The following is a 17,578-nucleotide window of genomic DNA, read 5'->3' as shown; positions in this document are numbered from 1 at the left end:
ACATTGCACGACCTCTCAATTGTCAGTTAAAGTGACGCAGTGCCGAATCGCAAAAAGTGCTCTGGTCTTTGGCCTGAAAAATGGTCCGGGGCTTAAGTGGTTAATAAAAATCAACATGTTCAGTTTATACCAGATTTGTGTAGCATATTGTTGTTTTTCAAAAGTTTAAATGTACAAAATATCGGTACATAATAATCAGCCAGAGAGGTCACTGAAATATCGGTATCGCATCGGCACCGGAAAAAAAACGATATCGGTCGATCCCTACTCCATTTACTAATTAGCTGACTTCTTAAGGGAATTGGTTCCACTAGATTTTACTTAGGGGTATCAGAGTATAGGGGGCTGAATACAAATGCACGCCACACTTTTCACATATTCATTTGTAAAAAAAAAAAAAAATTGAAAACCATTTATCATTTTCCTTCCACTTCACAATTATTGGCACTTTGTGTTGGTCTATCACATAAAATGCCAATAAAATACATTTACATTTTTGGTTGTAACATGACAAAATGTGGAAGATTTCAAGGGGTGTGAATACTTTTTTAACGCACTGTAGCTCAAAGATTTAAAGGAGCTCAGTCTGTCTGTTAGGCCTTTAGGAAGAAGGACCGAGCTTCATCAAAATGTGTATATCAATTAATATCTCCTTTAACAAGGCAAGGCTTAGCCATAGGCCAAACAGAATCTAAAGTTGAACATTTGAACATTTGTCTGTTAAATGTGTTTTTTATACTAACCCTTTGTCAAAATACTAAAATTGATATTTTTTTTTTTTTTTGCAGATTGGAGCTTCACTTTTGTCCAGCAATATTGGAAGTGGTCTCTTTGTTGGGATGGCTGGGTCAGGGGCTGCAGGAGGATTGGCAGTTAGTGGTTTTGAATGGAACGTAAGTCTGTGTTCTGTAACTTGCAAGAATTACCATTTTCAGTGCATTTTCCAATTTAAAAAAAAGATACTAGAGCTAGCATAAAGGGCTGGTTCACACCACAAAAACGCACTCCGGATGCGTTTCTGAATTTTTTAACATATCCTGATGCGTGTGTTTGTTTTTGTTTTGTTTTTTTTGTTTTTTTGGAGAGTCACAAATTCTCGTAAACAGAATAAAAATTCAGAAGTGATATCATGTGTTGTAATGCATTTGTATTGCATTTTCAAACGACAGCTGTACTGATTAAATTAAAATCATACGATTTGGCATCGTACAATTTTTTTATTTTTTTATTTTTTCTGTGCATGTCCGATCAAATATTGGATGAACAGTCCTGATCAGCTCTCGAAAAGCTCTGTACGAATGATCCGATTATTGTTACGATCGCTTCAAAAGCGGTATTTTTCGTACTATTTTCTGATTGTGTGTACCGGGCATTACACAAGCCATGTGGCTGTCATTTTCAAACCTCAATGGTCTCAGCTTAAAATAACTGTCACCATTTTTTAAAATGCATCAGAATGGATGTGTCCATTGTACTAATTCCATGGGATTTCTGTGTAGAACGTAGAATTTCGGTGGATGGGGTATTCACAAATGTATGCATGTATTTTCAAATATGTTAATTCAACTAGGGTTTCTCTGGTGCTCGAGTTTAAACATTACAAAATGTAAGAAGCTATTTACAAAGTTGTGAACATAATCACTGTGCAGATTCTTCAAAAGTAGAATAGCCGCTTCAGCTCCGGAAGGTTTTTTTACCTTCTTCATGACTAGGCCATTTTATGCTGTGTGGCAATGCACTACTTTAACTGACAATTGCACGGTCATGCGGTTTATTATATAAACAAAAAAAGGTCAACAATTTTGAGAACTGTATTTTATACTTTTGGCTTTAAAACATATCCCGCAGTAAAAAAACAAAATCTGATACCTTAATAAACTTTGGCCAAAATATATTCTGCTACGTGTCTTTGGTAAAAAATAAAAAAAATCCCAATAAGTGTGTTTTGATTAGTGATGGCCGAACGGTTCGCCCGGCGGTCGTTTCGCGGCGAATTTCCGACATTCGCGGTCCGCACGTTCGAACGCCTTTTTCCGTCGTTCGCCGCGGCGGACTTACGTGTTTAATGTATACAAGAACTTTAACCTTTGGTGACACGTTTATCATGTGATACAGGACAGCCAATTGAGACATGACAGCACATGGACACTTGTACATTCCCCCTAACCTATAAATACACCCGATCCGGTGGCCATTTTACATTCTTTCTTCTGTTACGATAGGGACAGGTTCCTGTGTGGAGTAGGGAGAGATAAACCACTAGCTATTTGGTACACAAAAGTTCTTTTCAGGACTGGTATAGGTGTTAGGTGTTGATAGGTTTGCTGTGCTGCTGATTCTTGCAGCAGCCTGAGTGTCTTTTGTTAGTTTAGAGAAAGGGAAAGGACGGTGTATGCTACAGGGACAGCCAGATTAGTCTTTCATCATCATCATCATCATCATCATCATTAGCTGTTACTATCAAGGTCCACAAAAGAGCTGTTCCAGTAACCACTAATCGTTCTCTTTTTTTGCCAATTTGTATAGGGACAGGAAGGAAGCAGTGTTGTCAGGCAGTGAGGGTAATTTTAAAGACTTGCTGTTATTATTAGTTCCACAAAGGTTCTTTTCAGGACTGGTATCAGTGGTACAGTAATAGGCTTGTACATGTATAATATTCTTTCTTCCAAATATAGAAAGGATATTATACTTGACTGCTGCCCTTCTGCTGCAGTCTGCTAAACATTCACAACTCACTTGTTCCACAAAAGTTCTTATAAGGACTGGTAACTTGGTATAGGGTGCTACGGTACATAGGCTTGAGTGCGGTACAGTCTGCTGTTCTGTAAGGACCGCTATCGGTCCACAATAGATAGGGTTGACGTGCACCACTGCTGACCGCTGCCCTATACTGCAGCAGTCCTTCAGCGGTATAGGGACTGACGTACAGTCTGCTAATCACTAACACACAACCTGCTTGTTCCACAAAAGTTCTTATAAGGACTGGTAACTTGGTATAGGGTGCTACGGTACATAGGCTTGAGTGCGGTACAGTCTGCTGTTCTGTAAGGACCGCTATCGGTCCACAATAGATAGGGTTGACGTGCACCACTGCTGACCGCTGCCCTATACTGCAGCAGTCCTTCAGCGGTATAGGGACTGAGGTACAGTCTGCTAAACACTAATACACAACCTGCTTGGTCCACAAAAGTTCTTATAAGGACTGGTAACTTGGTATAGGGTGCTACGGTACATAGGCTTGAGTGCGGTACAGTCTGCTGTTCTGTAAGGACCGCTATCGGTCCACAATAGATAGGGTTGACGTGCACCACTGCTGACCGCTGCCCTATACTGCAGCAGTCCTTCAGCGGTATAGGGACTGACGTACAGTCTGCTAAACACTAATACACAACCTGCTTGGTCCACAAAAGTTCTTATAAGGACTGGTAACTTGGTATAGGGTGCTACGGTACATAGGCTTGAGTGCGGTACAGTCTGCTGTTCTGTAAGGACCGCTATCGGTCCACAATAGATAGGGTTGACGTGCACCACTGCTGACCGCTGCCCTATACTGCAGCAGTCCTTCAGCGGTATAGGGACTGAGGTACAGTCTGCTAAACACTAATACACAACCTGCTTGGTCCACAAAAGTTCTTATAAGGACTGGTAACTTGGTATAGGGTGCTACGGTACATAGGCTTGAGTGCGGTACAGTCTGCTGTTCTGTAAGGACCGCTATCGGTCCACAATAGATAGGGTTGACGTGCACCACTGCTGACCGCTGCCCTATACTGCAGCAGTCCTTCAGCGGTATAGGGACTGACGTACAGTCTGCTAAACACTAATACACAACCTGCTTGGTCCACAAAAGTTCTTATAAGGACTGGTAACTTGGTATAGGGTGCTACGGTACATAGGCTTGAGTGCGGTACAGTCTGCTGTTCTGTAAGGACCGCTATCGGTCCACAATAGATAGGGTTGACGTGCACCACTGCTGACCGCTGCCCTATACTGCAGCAGTCCTTCAGCGGTATAGGGACTGAGGTACAGTCTGCTAAACACTAATACACAACCTGCTTGGTCCACAAAAGTTCTTATAAGGACTGGTAACTTGGTATAGGGTGCTACGGTACATAGGCTTGAGTGCGGTACAGTCTGCTGTTCTGTAAGGACCGCTATCGGTCCACAATAGATAGGGTTGACGTGCACCACTGCTGACCGCTGCCCTATACTGCAGCAGTCCTTCAGCGGTATAGGGACTGACGTACAGTCTGCTAAACACTAATACACAACCTGCTTGGTCCACAAAAGTTCTTATAAGGACTGGTAACTTGGTATAGGGTGCTACGGTACATAGGCTTGAGTGCGGTACAGTCTGCTGTTCTGTAAGGACCGCTATAGGTCCACAATAGATAGGGTTGACGTGCACCACTGCTGACCGCTCACCTATACTGCAGCAGTCCTTCAGCGGTATAGGGACTAAGAGTTTTGTCACAGGGTCATTTAAAAAATGACATGCAGAGGAAGAGGCAGGCCCTTCCGCAGGGGTGGTAGGGGTAGGGCAGGAGCAACAGGCTTGAGCCAAAGTGGGAAGTTGCAGAAGGTGCGTTCAATTACTTTAAAGGATGCACCAGACTTGGTTGAGTGGCTCGCTCAGCCTTACTCTTCTGCACCCTCCTCATCCTCTCGATCTGCACCCTCTTCTTCACTCTCTGCTATGTGCACCCCCAAAGACACTACCACCAACAACACGACCACCACCACCACCACCACATACCTTCCGCTTGAGTCACTGGAATTATTTTCCGATCCATATCAAGAGGACATTTCTGATGCGCAGCCACTCTTGGTATTGGATCAGGAAGAGGAGGTAGCAACAAGCGCTACTCAGCAGTCTGACGCCAGTACCCAGATCAGCCCAAGGAGGAGGTTGGTCCCCGGTGTTGCTGCCTACTCCGAGATCTCTACTTATAGCGGTGGGGAAGGTGACGTTGATGATGACGTGTCTAGTGATGTCACGTGGGTGCCCACAAGAGAGGAAGAGGAGGGGAGTTCAGAGGGAGATATGGACCAGCAGATAGGGAGGAGAAGCAGCAATGACTTACATTGCACAGCAGGGACAAAGCAGACTGCAAATGTATCAGGAGCGAGTCATCGACCATGTACGGTCACATCTGGCGCTCCCAGGACACCGGCACATGGCTCCGCAGTGTGGGCTTTTTTTAACGTGTCCGCTGCTGACAATAGCGTTGCCATCTGCAATCTTTGCAGTCAACGCGTTAGTCGCGGTAAGCCCAATACTCACCTAGGGACGACCGCCTTAAGAAGGCACATGAGCAGCCATCACCGAGCCCAGTGGGAGCAACGGAACACACAAAGCCACACTGCAGGGTCTCACCGTCCAGCCTCGTCTTCTACTTCTCCTTCTCCTCTCTCCTCACAATTGTCCTCCACTCCACCTTCCATCACGCCAAGCTCACATTTTTCTGCAAAAAGGCAGGCTTCCGTGGGCCTAATGTTTGAGCGTAAAAAAATGATGATGCCGGATAACCCTCTTGCCCAACGGTTGGCGGCTGGCTTGTCAGAACTCATAGCCCGCCAACTACTGCCATATAAACTGGTGGACTCGGAGGCCTTTCGCAAATTTGTGGCCATTGGAACACCACAATGGAAGGTCCCAGGAAGGAAGTATTTCTCAGAGAAGGGCATCCCAGAGCTATATGGCCATGTTCAGCGGCAAGTGAATGTATCTCTGGCACACAGTGTCGGTGCCAAGATACATCTGACCACAGACACGTGGTCTAGCAAACACGGGCAGGGAAGGTATATCAGTTTTACTGCCCACTGGGTGAACCTTCTGACGGCCGTCAAGCATGTAACCCGTGGCACCCGTGTAGATTTGGTTTTACCGCCACGGATTGCATGCAGGCCTGACTCTTCTTCTCCTCCTCCTACTCCATCCTCCTCCCTCTCCTCCTCAGCTGCCTCCTCCTTTTCCGCTGCTAGCGTCTCTTCCACTGCACCGCCCAAGCTCCCCAGAACCTATTCCACATGCCAGGTGAGACGTTGCCATGCCGTGCTGCGTCTGTTGTGCCTGGAAGCAAAGAGCCACACTGGCCCGGCACTCCTTTCAGCTTTGCGTTCACAGGCAGATGAGTGGCTAACACCGCTCAATTTGACAGTTGGTAAAGTGGTGTGTGACAACGGTGCCAATCTGCTTAGCGCATTGAAACAGGGCAAAATCACGCACGTGCCGTGCATGGCACACGTCTTAAACTTGGTCGTGCAGCGATTCCTTGTCAAATACCCTGGGGTCCAGGACATCTTGCGGCAGGCAAGGAAAATCTCGGCCCATTTCAGAAGATCTTACACGGCCATGGCTCGCCTTGCTGACATTCAGCGGCGACACCATCTGCCGGTCAGACGTCTTATTTGCGATTGCCCGACGCGATGGAACTCAACCTTCTATATGCTTGATAGGCTGCTCCAGCAGAAACGTGCAGTTAACGTCTACCTGTATGAACTCTGCGAAAGAAACGGTTCTGGGGAGCTGGGTTTTTTTTCACCGCGCCAGTGGCTGCTCATGCGCGACACATGCAGACTTCTGCGGCCATTTGAGGAGATCACCAAACTGGTCAGTCGCAGCCATGGCGCCATCAGTGACATGGTACCTTATGCCTTCTTTCTGGAGCGTGCATTGCGTCGTGTCATTGATCAGGCTGTGGAGGAGCAGGAGCGGGAAGATGAGGAAGTCGCAATGCTGGATGAATTCCCAGGGGGGGCTACTCTATCTGAGACAAGTCAACAACAGGAGTCTGATGAGGAGTCAGAGGAGGATGGTGCCGGGGCGGATGAGCAGGAGCAAGAAGAGCATGCTTTAAACCTTTCTGGGATCCCTGTTGTGCGTGGATGGGGAGAGGAGAATGAAGAGGACGACATTATCCTGGATGATGAGCAGGAGCCAGGCCACCACACCGCTTCCACTTTAGTGCAAATGGGGGCCTTCATGCTCCAGTGTTTTAATAGGGACCCCCGTATAAAAAGCATGAGGGTCAAGGACCAGTACTGGGTGGCAACGTACTTAGACCCCCGGTACAAACACAAAATGGCGGAAATGTTACCGCCGTCGCAGAGGGCTGTCAGAATGCAGCACTTCCAGGCCTTGCTTCGAGAAATGCTGCATTCTGCTTTTGCGTGCGCTGGCAGAGGAGCAATTCCCACTCCCAGAGAAGGATTTGCGGGTACCAATCCAACAGCGCCTGCAAGAAGAGGCCGGTTTGAAGATGTGTTGGTGACTTCGGATATGAGGTCATTCTTTCAGCCGACCCATCGACAGGTGTCATCCGGATCCAGCATCAGGGAACGCCTAGACCGTCAGGTGTCCGACTACATTGGGTTAACGGCCGATGTGGACGCTCTGAGGAGTGATGAACCCCTAGACTACTGGGTGGGCAGGCTTGACCTCTGGCCAGAGCTTGCCCAATTTGCAATCGAACTGTTGGCTTGCCCCTCATCCAGTGTCCTGTCCGAAAGGACGTTCAGCGCAGCAGGGGGGATTGTGACCGATAAGCGTACTCGCCTAGCTCACCACAGTGTTAACTACCTCACATTTCTAAAAATGAATGAGGCATGGATCTCGGAGGAATTCAACACATGTGACCAGTAGACCATGTATATGTCTATAAACTATTTTTTTAATCAAGCACACAGACCTTCTTAATTCATTTGGCTCACTTCCTTGACCCAAAAAAGCACACCGTACTATATGCCCCTACCCTCCTCTTTGAAGAGGTTGAGCGGTGTCATATTTCTACTGGGGCTGCTTATGATATCCCTGTGCTGTGCTGACTTCCTCCTGGGGGTTCTTATTATGAAGGGATCACACTATCCCTGTGCTGTGCTGACTTCCTCCTGGGGGTTCTTATTATGAGGGGATCACACCATCCCTGTGCTGTGCTGACTTCCTCCTGGGGCTGCTTACGGTGCTGCTGTCAGTGCTGTATGTCACGGTGCTGCTGTCAGCGCTGTATGTCACGGTGCTGCTGTCAGCGCTGTATGTCACGGTGCTGCTGTCAGCGCTGTATGTCACGGTGCTGCTGTCAGCGCTGTATGTCACGGTGCTGCTGTCAGCGCTGTATGTCACGGTGCTGCTGTCAGCGCTGTATGTCACGGTGCTGCTGTCAGCGCTGTATGTCACGGTGCTGCTGTCAGCGCTGTATGTCACGGTGCTGCTGTCAGCGCTGTATGTCACGGTGCTGCTGTCAGCGCTGTATGTCACGGTGCTGCTGTCAGCGCTGTATGTCACGGTGCTGCTGTCAGTGCTCTGTATTACGGTGCTGCTGTCAGATGCCTCTATCACGGTGCATGTGTCATTCCGGTATGTCACGCTGCTGGTGATCATCTCCTGCACCCTCTTCTTTGCCTACCCTGGTCCCTGACCTTCCCTCTCCTCCATTGCCTTCATTAGCTCCATAGTCCTGAATTGTTAGAACAATTTCCCAAATAAAATAAAAATGCTTGTAGTTATCGATCCCAAATTCACCTCATACATGTATTATGTCATTGTCCAGATGGTGGGACTACGTTTTACCCCCTAATAATTACCACGTGGCCGCAAATTCGACATGAAGGTTTGCAAAGTTCGCCTCCCATTGAAGTCAATGGGGCCCGCGGCGAACGTTCTGTTTCGCGAACGTTTGGGTCCGTTCGCATTTCGCGTTCGCGAAACGTCCCGTCGGAAGTTCGTCCATCACTAGTTTTGATCACTTTGCGTAAAAGTTATAGCGTCTTCAAATTATATATAGGGACTTTTATGCTTTTTTTTTTTTTTTTTTTTTTTAATACTAGTGATGCCAGTGATCAGCATGCACTCTGACACTAACTGACATTTTGTGGGAACTAACTGCCACTGACATCACCAGGGGCATTATTACAGTGATCAGTGCTAATATTATATACTGTCACTATACTAATGACACTGGGCAGGAAGGGGTTAACCTCCACAGCGATCAATGGGATAGATATGTGCCTAACATGTGTTTGTGTGCTGCTTTTAATAGGGATCCAGTTGTTTTTATTCCCTGCTTAGCAGGGAATAAAATAACAACTAGATCCCCAGTCAATGAACACAGCTCTGTGTTTACGCTCACAGAGCTGTGTTCCGTGAGACTCAGAGTTGATCTCTGGATGCCAGCGATCAATCACTGGCCAGGACCCGGTGACTGGCATGTGCTGTGACTAATCGCAGTACAGCTAGGCGCATGTGCCTGCCCCCTACCCTGAAATGCAGAATCAGGTGTATATATGCGTGATTCTGCACAGCCGGCCCACACTGTCACAGTCTATGTACAGTTCTCTGTCAGCAAGTGGATAGTATACTCAAGAGCAGGCATTGCGGTTGATTTGGGAAAAAGACTGAACACTTTGCAAAGTGCACTTGTACTCTGCAAGAGCAGTTGCTCCAGAGCTTAGTAAATGAGCAGAAGCTCTGCTGACTTCTATCATCCAATCATGTGCAATCAAAAATGCATTTTTTTTCATTTCCCTTGCGTGTGATTTGGGGTATTCTTTGCAAAGCGAAGCTTTGTGTCATTTACAAAGATCTGGAGCAACTGTATTTGCAGAAGGCAACTGCACTTTCCAAAGTGTACAGTCTTTCTCCGCAGGAGTGTGCAGCGTGGCGGCTACACCGTGTTGCCGGGACAGGGTGCGACCCCAATCTCTGTAAAGAGACCTGCGGCTCTTTAACCATGCAATTGGCTGTGTCCAATCACATGTATACATGGAGATTCCGGTAATTGCCACACCTCACACTGACAGAGTGTGCAGCAGCATCTCCTCACTGGAGATGGAGACATCTATACATCTAATCCATGCCCTGATTACAATAGCAACACCAGTGCCACAAATCGTGCCAGCGATGAGTGTCCACCACTGCCAATAAGTGTCACCAAGCAGTGCCCATTAGTGATGCTGGTCCGTGCTGGCCATGAGTGCTGCCCATCAGTGCGGCATATTGGTGCCTTCTCATCAATGCCCATAAGTGCCGTCTCATCAATACCCACCAGTTCAGCCTAACAGTGCCCATCGGTGTCGCCTCATCAGCGCACATCAGTGAAGAAAAATTAGTTGATTACAAAATTTACTGACAGAAACGAAGTAAATATATTTTCACTTTTTTTTTTGGTCCTTTCTATTTATTTTATTTATTATTATACCAACAAAAGAAAGCTCTATTTGTGTGAAGAAAATGATAAAAAAATGTGTTTTAGGTACAGTGTAGCACGACCGCGCAATTGTCATTCAAAGTGCGACAAGTGCTGAAAGCTGAAAAATGGCTTGGGCAGGAAAGGGGTGTAGGCAAGTGGTTAAACCTCATTGGGGGCACATAGTGGGGGATCCTAATGGAGAATAAGTCTTTAAAACTGGGTTAGGCGAGCATGGAAGGAGGTGATGAGGGAGCTGGAGAGCAAGAGGTATTGGGAGGAATGTAGGGAATTTAGTAAGTATAGGGGAACTTACCTAAAGGTGTACACCAACGTGTGTGTGTGGTTGTTTTTTTTTTGTTTGTTTGGGTTTTTTTTTTATACCGAATGCCTGACAAGGACATCTTGTAGCTTTTGAGTATTGGGTTTAATTCAAGAACAACTGCATTGTTTTTTTTTTCTTTATTTACTCCTACGGTCAAATATTGTACGAGACTAACTGGCCACCATCCAATTGAACCCTTTACGTGGGTCTGACTCATGTAATTTGTTCGAAGCTCTCTGTAGAAGTGCTGGAGAAAAAGGGTTTGTGTTCTACCAATTTGTTTAGTTAATAAATAAATCTCTGCATTGGTAGGATTGCTTCAGGCCACAATCTAATACCTTCAGCCATGACAAATAAGCGTAAGGCTGTTCCTCTAACACCAATTTCTCTTTCTAATTTAAGGCTTCCTGGGTGCTGGTAGCCCTCGGATGGATCTTTGTTCCCGTTTACATTGCTTCTGGAGTGGTCACTATGCCTGAGTACTTGAAAAAGCGATTTGGTGGTAAACGGATTCGGATCTACATCTCTCTTTATTCACTCCTCCTCTACATCGTCACAAAAATTTCGGTGCGTTAACCCTAGAATCACAGGAAAGGTGAACTCCAAAACTAGGGGTTGATTCACTAAGAGTTAATGGCTAATATGCGGTAAAATTCACAAAGAATTTGGAGTTAAATAACAAATGTGGTAATTGTTCGTCTTAGCGGTAATTGCCACATTAGTTAATGCGGTAAATTCTCGCATTGAGCTGGATGCTAAGTAGCAGGCCGGGAACTGATGACTACTCGGCTGTCAGCAGGCTTCCTCGCTCACAGCTGATTGTAAAAAAAAAAAAGAAAGACAAATAAAAAGTGTGAACAAACGGAGTGGGTCCCCCCCCACATTTTAAGGGGAACCCCACGACAAAATAAAAAAAGCGTGTGGTCCCCCACATAATCAATACCAGACCATTATCTGAGCATGCAACCCAGCAGGTCAGGAAAGGGGGGGGGGGGGCGTGAGTCCCTCCCCCCAAAACCATACCAGGCCACATTCCCTGAACACCCCAAAGCACCTTGTCCCCATGTTGATGGGGGCAATGGCTCCATCCCCACAACCGTGACCGGTGGTTGTCGGGGTCTGTGGGTGAGGGGCCCCCAGATCCCATCCCCCATGTAAATGAGTTTTGGTTATATCGTACCCCTACCCATTCACCAAAAAAGTGTCACAAGTTAATAATAAAAGTTTTTGACAATTCTTTTATTAAAAAATTCAAAAATAGTGTCCCACAATGTAAATTGCTAGACCAGAGAAAGGAGAAAAAATGTTCCCGCCATCGGTAAAGACTGGGGGCTTACTGCAGGCTCTGCCGTCTGACATTTCTTATATTGTTAAGGGGCGGGGCCAACTGGCTACGTCACCTAGTGGACTCACTCCCCTTGTGGCGCCACAGACCGATGCATGCTGGGTTGGTGATGTAACAAAGGGTGGAGCCAGGTGGCCTCTGCCCTTTACCTAATATAAGAAATGTCAGATGGCAGAATCTGCAATAGGCAGCCAGCCTTCACTTCATGCGAGAGTGGTGGGTTTTTTCGGGGCGGTGTACGTGGAGTTACATCGTGGGACAATCTTTTAATACAAGAATTGTCAAACTCTGTTATTACCTTGTGACACTTTTTTGGTTTATACTCATTCATAGGTGGGGCGTGGAATCTTGGGGGCCCCCTTTCTTAAAGGAGGATTCCAGATTCCAATTAGCCCCCTGCCCGCAGACCCTCACAACTACCGGCCATGGTTGTGGGGATGAGGCCCTTGTCCCCATCAACATGGAGCCAATGTGCAAGGTATGGACTGGGGGGGGGGGTGGGGGGAACCCCACACTGTGTTTTTATTTTATTTTTTTTCCCCCATACTTTTGTAAAAAAAAAAAAAAAAATCAGCTGTGAGTGGTGTCATGGATGGTTAGACCAATTTCACACTGAAGGTGCTTTACAGGTGTTTCAGCGCTAAAAATAGCTGGCTGTAAACAACCTCCCATGTCTCCCCAGTGTGAAAGCCAGAGTGCTTTCACATTGGGGCGGTGCGCTTGCGGCATGGGCAAAAGTCCTGCAAGCAGCGTCTTTGGGGCAGTGCGGGAGCTGTATATACAACGCTCCTCCACTGCCCCTACCCATTGAAATCAATGGGCAGCGCTGATGAAGCGCCGGCAAAGTGCTTCGGCAGCGGTGCTTTTCGGGTGCTTTTAACCCCATGTTAACACCTCCTTTTGGGTTCAAAGCACCCCACTCCCGCCCGCACAGCGCCAGTAAAGCACCGCTAAAATGGCAGGGCGGTCTTCAGTGTGATAGGGGTCTAAAGGATGCAGAGGCCGGCTTCCCGGGTAATTGTCAAAAGACAGCCTGGGAGTCCCCCGACCCCAGGCTATTTTTTGACAATCACCTCATGTGATGCTGCCAGCTAAACCCTGGTGGTAATTATCGCATGCTTTTTTAAGGCTCTGGTCCATTTGTGAATTGGACTTAGAAGCTTTTTATGCGGTATTTACCACCACTTTTCCATTAAATACCGCATAATTGGTGTTGGTGTTTTTTTTTGTTTTTTTTTGTGAATTGGACTTTGTTTACTGCATGCAATAATTTATGCAAATGAGTAACATAATACCCTTATCACATGTAGTAAGTAAACGTTAATGAATCGACCCCAGAGTCAGTTGGTGCTGGAGCCAGTATTTTTCAGTTTGTTTGCACCCCCCAAAAAATTTGGAGCACCAGCCGCCACTGGAAAGAAGAGTGATGGAATAAGCTCAATAAGCTCTTTTCAGCTTGGGGTGGGGAAGAGACCTGTAAGTGAAAGTAAGTCTGCTGCAGAGGAAGATCAAGTCTCCTTCCCCACCAAACATGGTTGTGTTGTGTGGCAGAGCTGTGAAAATCCCAGGACTGAATGAACAGGGATACAAATCATTTGGCAGGTTAAGCAGCATGCAATGAGCTGTTTGCTTGGAGATCAACTTTAGTTGAATTTATTTATTTTGTATTGTTTTTCAGACAGACCTTTTCTCTGGAGCCCTCTTCATCCAGGTCTCCCTGGGATGGAACATCTACCTGTCCACTGTCTTACTGCTGGTTGTGACTGCAATTTACACTGTTGCTGGTAACTGTCATAGTCTTTATCTTCTAAAGATTTCAGCATATTGTTCTGGACTGAACTTTTGGTAAAAGGATTAATCAGGAATAGGAATCTGAACAAGTATATAATGGTCATTTGGTTAACATCTTCGTGCCTAATGGTAAAACAAATCTTAATGCCTAAGCCCAATTTTGCAATTTTGACATGTGTTAGTAAAACCGTACATATCATCACAACTACTTGGTGCATTCAAAGAGAACAGAAATGTCACCGCTCCAGGTTGATCCACTGACAGGCTGCTAGCTCTCCAGATAGGTAGGGGTTCCAGGTGCAGGCTGATTGCATAAGCCAAGTGTGCAAAATCTGAACAAAACTCTGGATAGCCGCAGTCCGGATTGAGTAAAAAGTAAAGTGCCTTTATTTCTTCAAATACAAGTGCAAAAATTCCATTGAACAGCACATCACAGCAAAGGGGAACAAAAAAATAGAACAAGGTACTGACGCGTTTCACGCTACAAACAGCGCTTACTCATAGCTGACACTTGTTCTGAATAAAAAACAAATATATACCATTCAAGTGTAGACACATAATGGTGAAATCAAAAGTAAAACCATGACAGCTGGTGAGCTATCATCGTAGATTCTCCACACATGCATTCCACACCCAATTGTTAATTGATGAGAATGACTGAGAAAAAAAGGTGAAAATATCTGTGTGGTAAAAAGTGATTAAATGAGTTAGGCTCCATGCACACTGAAGCTGATAAACTGCAGTTTATTGGTGTTTGGGCGTTTTTTGTAAAAGCCCATAAACTCCACTCTATGTTAGCCTATGTGTCCATGCACACATGGACGTTTTTCAGCTTTAATGAGCAGTGGAGTTTATGGGCTTTTTTCTGAACGCCAGAAATTCGCGTTCAAAGTGCCGTTTTTCAGCGGCAAAAAACGACAAACGCTCATTAACGCTCATTAACGCTCATTAACGCTCGTTCATTAGTGTTCGGCATTCTATTTTTCAATGCATTGTGGGATTTTTGGAGTGTCCTCTGTGTATTTTTATAAAAAACGCCCATTAACGCTAACGCTGTAAAACGCTCATTAACGCTCATTAACGCTAGTATAAAACGCTGTTAAAAGCAGGTTTTCCAACCAGCGTTTTCTGCCAGCAATCTGGCGTCCAGAAATAGCTTTTTTGAGCTTCAGTGTGCATGGAGCCTTAAAATGAAATGTGAATATACAAAAATGTGTGGGTAAAAGTGACAGTGTGTGAAATAAAAGAAAAAAAAAAAAAAATATATATATATATATATATATATAAATGTATATGTATAAATACATTAATACAAGTATAATTCAATATAATGGTAATTGTGCAGAGTGAACTATAAGGCTCCATGCACACTGAAGCTCAAAAAAGCTTTTTCTGGACGCCAGATTGCTGGCAGAAAACGCTGGTTGAAAAACCTGCTTTTAACAGCGTTTTATACTAGCGTTTATGAGCGTTTATGAGCGTTTTACAGCGTTAGCGTTAATGGGCGTTTTTAATAAAAATACACAGAGGACATTCCAAAAATCCCACAATGCATTGAAAAATAGAATGCCGAACACTAATTAACGCATGTTTATGAGCGTTTAATAGCGTTTATCACGGTTTGCCATTTTTTGGCGGTGAAAAGCGGCACTTTGAACGCGAATTTCTGGCGTTCAGAAAAAAGCCCATAAACTCCACTGCTCATTAAAGCTAAAAAATGTCCATGTGTGCATGGACACATAGGCTAACATAGAGTGGAGTTTATGGGCTTTTAAAAAAAAAACGCCCAAACTCCAATAAACTGCAGTTTATGAGCTCCAGTGTGCATGGAGCCTTAGTGCATAAGAAAGAAGAAGGTGAATGAATGTTACACAATTTAGAATCAAAAAGAACAGTGTTAATTATTTATATATTGATTCAAATGTTTAGAGGAAACTGTGGTCTAAGAGTGACAGGAATAAACATGCACTGAAGAAAACCGCATCGATTTAATAGCAATATTTGTGTGGACTGTCAAAAAATAAATGTAAAAAACCAGTGTAAAGCCATATAATTGATAGCATTGTTCAGATGACAAGTAGTCCGCATGCGTGGAGAACCCAGGACTCAGAACAAACCATAGCTGCCAAACATTTATAAGATTGTACATACACCAACCGATCTCATGCTTTTGTCGGTGTATAGATAAATACTGATATTTAAATAATACATCCATCAATACATGGTCATAAAATTATGTTCACAACTATCATCATGTTTTCAAAAAATAAGAAACACATATTGCATATAAAATTGTTGATATAAAATAAAACAAAACAAAAAAACAAAAACAAAAAAAGAAAAGAAAACAAAAAGCTTTAAGAACCCTCACGGACAATAAAGTGAGTCTTAAAGCCTCAATCAAATACATAAAACAATAAATGCACATAAATGAGGCATGTACTCTTGATGGCCGACCATAACTTAAGTGTTCCATTAACATTATGATTAATGAGTTAAAAATGAAGGGGAAAATAGAAAGGGAAGATGACCCACCCCTAAATGATGATGACCCCGCACCATCCACGCAGATCGCCCATATAAAGACCGATGACCTGCATGGACGATGCAAAGGCATCTGTAATGCAATGACTGTGACAGGTGTATGGACACCGTCCATTCCGCATAGGATAGTGATATATAATCGCAGTGTGTGTGGATTCACTCGAGCATCATTTATAGATTATATGTATACAGAAGGTGTCACCCTGCAATGCTATAAGCTATCTCATTTTTTCCAAGTTTAATAGGCACCTCACTAGATTGTGTACAATATAATATATATGGGCTTACCTATATCTAAGCTGTGTTAAAAGCTGTATTCACAGAAGAGATGTTTCTAAATCTGTGCAATTGTCGGATGTAAGATGTACTGTGTGTGGACTACGTCCATGAACTGTGCACACCATCAAGTATGCAGTGCGGTGTGTATAAATTCACCAACATCTAGACCATGTCAGTAGACTGTATATACACAGGAAATATCCCATATCTGTGAAACTATCCAATGTGGAGTGTGCTATGTCCAAAAATACCTATGTGTGAATTGTATTCATAAACTAGGGAGAATCCTCCCTCTATGGTATTGTTGGATATGGGGAAATATGTCCCATTGCCACACGCTTTGTGCATCTGAATAGCTCACACATATATAGAGCTTCATGCATCCGCATGAATATTTTGAAAACTTGGATATAAAGCGAATCTATGACTATTTTAATCTTATGTGTCATCCTGGATGAGCACATCCTGTGCTGTTCAATGGAATTTTTGCACTTGCATTCGAAGAAATAAAGGCACTTTACTTTTTACTCCACCCGGAGTGCGGCTATCCAGAGTTTTGTTCAGATTTTGCATACTTGGTGCATTCAGGTGGCTTAAAAAAGTGTTTTTTATTTTAATTTTTTTCAAAACAAATTGGGCTTTCATTTGGTGGTAAATGGTAATGGGTATCTCCTGATTTTTCTTATTATTTTTTTTTAAACCTACCTAAAACATACCGACACTGATGCTAATATAAAAAAAAATCCTCTCCAAAAAAAAATACTGACTCTGACCTTTGACCTTGACCCAAACACTAACCCTGGCACTGATCTAGATCACACCTTAATCTAGGTATTTTTTTAATAATTTTTATTTTATTTTATTCTACACACTTTTTTCTTCTCTCCAAGGACAGAGAGAGAGATACAATGTATTTTCTTTCATTTATTCAGAGACCGAATTCACAGTGACTTGATCCTGATTGCTGTGATAGCCTCTGACTGGCTATCTCAGTGATCAGGTGACCCAGATTCAAGAGTTCCAGGTGCGATCGTTAGAATGGGGCCCAGAGGTCTCGGTGAGACCCCGGTGTCTGTGCTGGGAGTGTGCATTTACGGCTGTGCTAAAAGG

The 17,578-nt window shown here is 44.5% G+C and overlaps 1 protein-coding gene across 1 annotated transcript in view; it reads left to right on the top strand.

Moving 5' to 3' along the window:
- Nucleotides 1-17,578, top strand: part of LOC143926496 (sodium/glucose cotransporter 4-like) — a 131,370-nt gene that overhangs the window by 70,330 nt on the left and 43,462 nt on the right. Inside the window, exons 4-6 of the mRNA XM_077450286.1 lie at nucleotides 789-893; nucleotides 10,912-11,076; nucleotides 13,533-13,638. Coding sequence (XP_077306412.1) covers nucleotides 789-893; nucleotides 10,912-11,076; nucleotides 13,533-13,638 — 376 coding nt within the window. The remainder of the gene's footprint in view (nucleotides 1-788; nucleotides 894-10,911; nucleotides 11,077-13,532; nucleotides 13,639-17,578) is intronic.

The sequence above is a fragment of the Lithobates pipiens genome, unplaced genomic scaffold, assembly GCF_037356315.1.
Source record: "Lithobates pipiens isolate NorthernLeopardFrog02 unplaced genomic scaffold, aLitPip1_a1.2 Scaffold_23, whole genome shotgun sequence".
NCBI lineage: Eukaryota > Metazoa > Chordata > Amphibia > Anura > Ranidae > Lithobates > Lithobates pipiens.
This window is presented reverse-complemented; position numbering and strand designations above follow the sequence as displayed.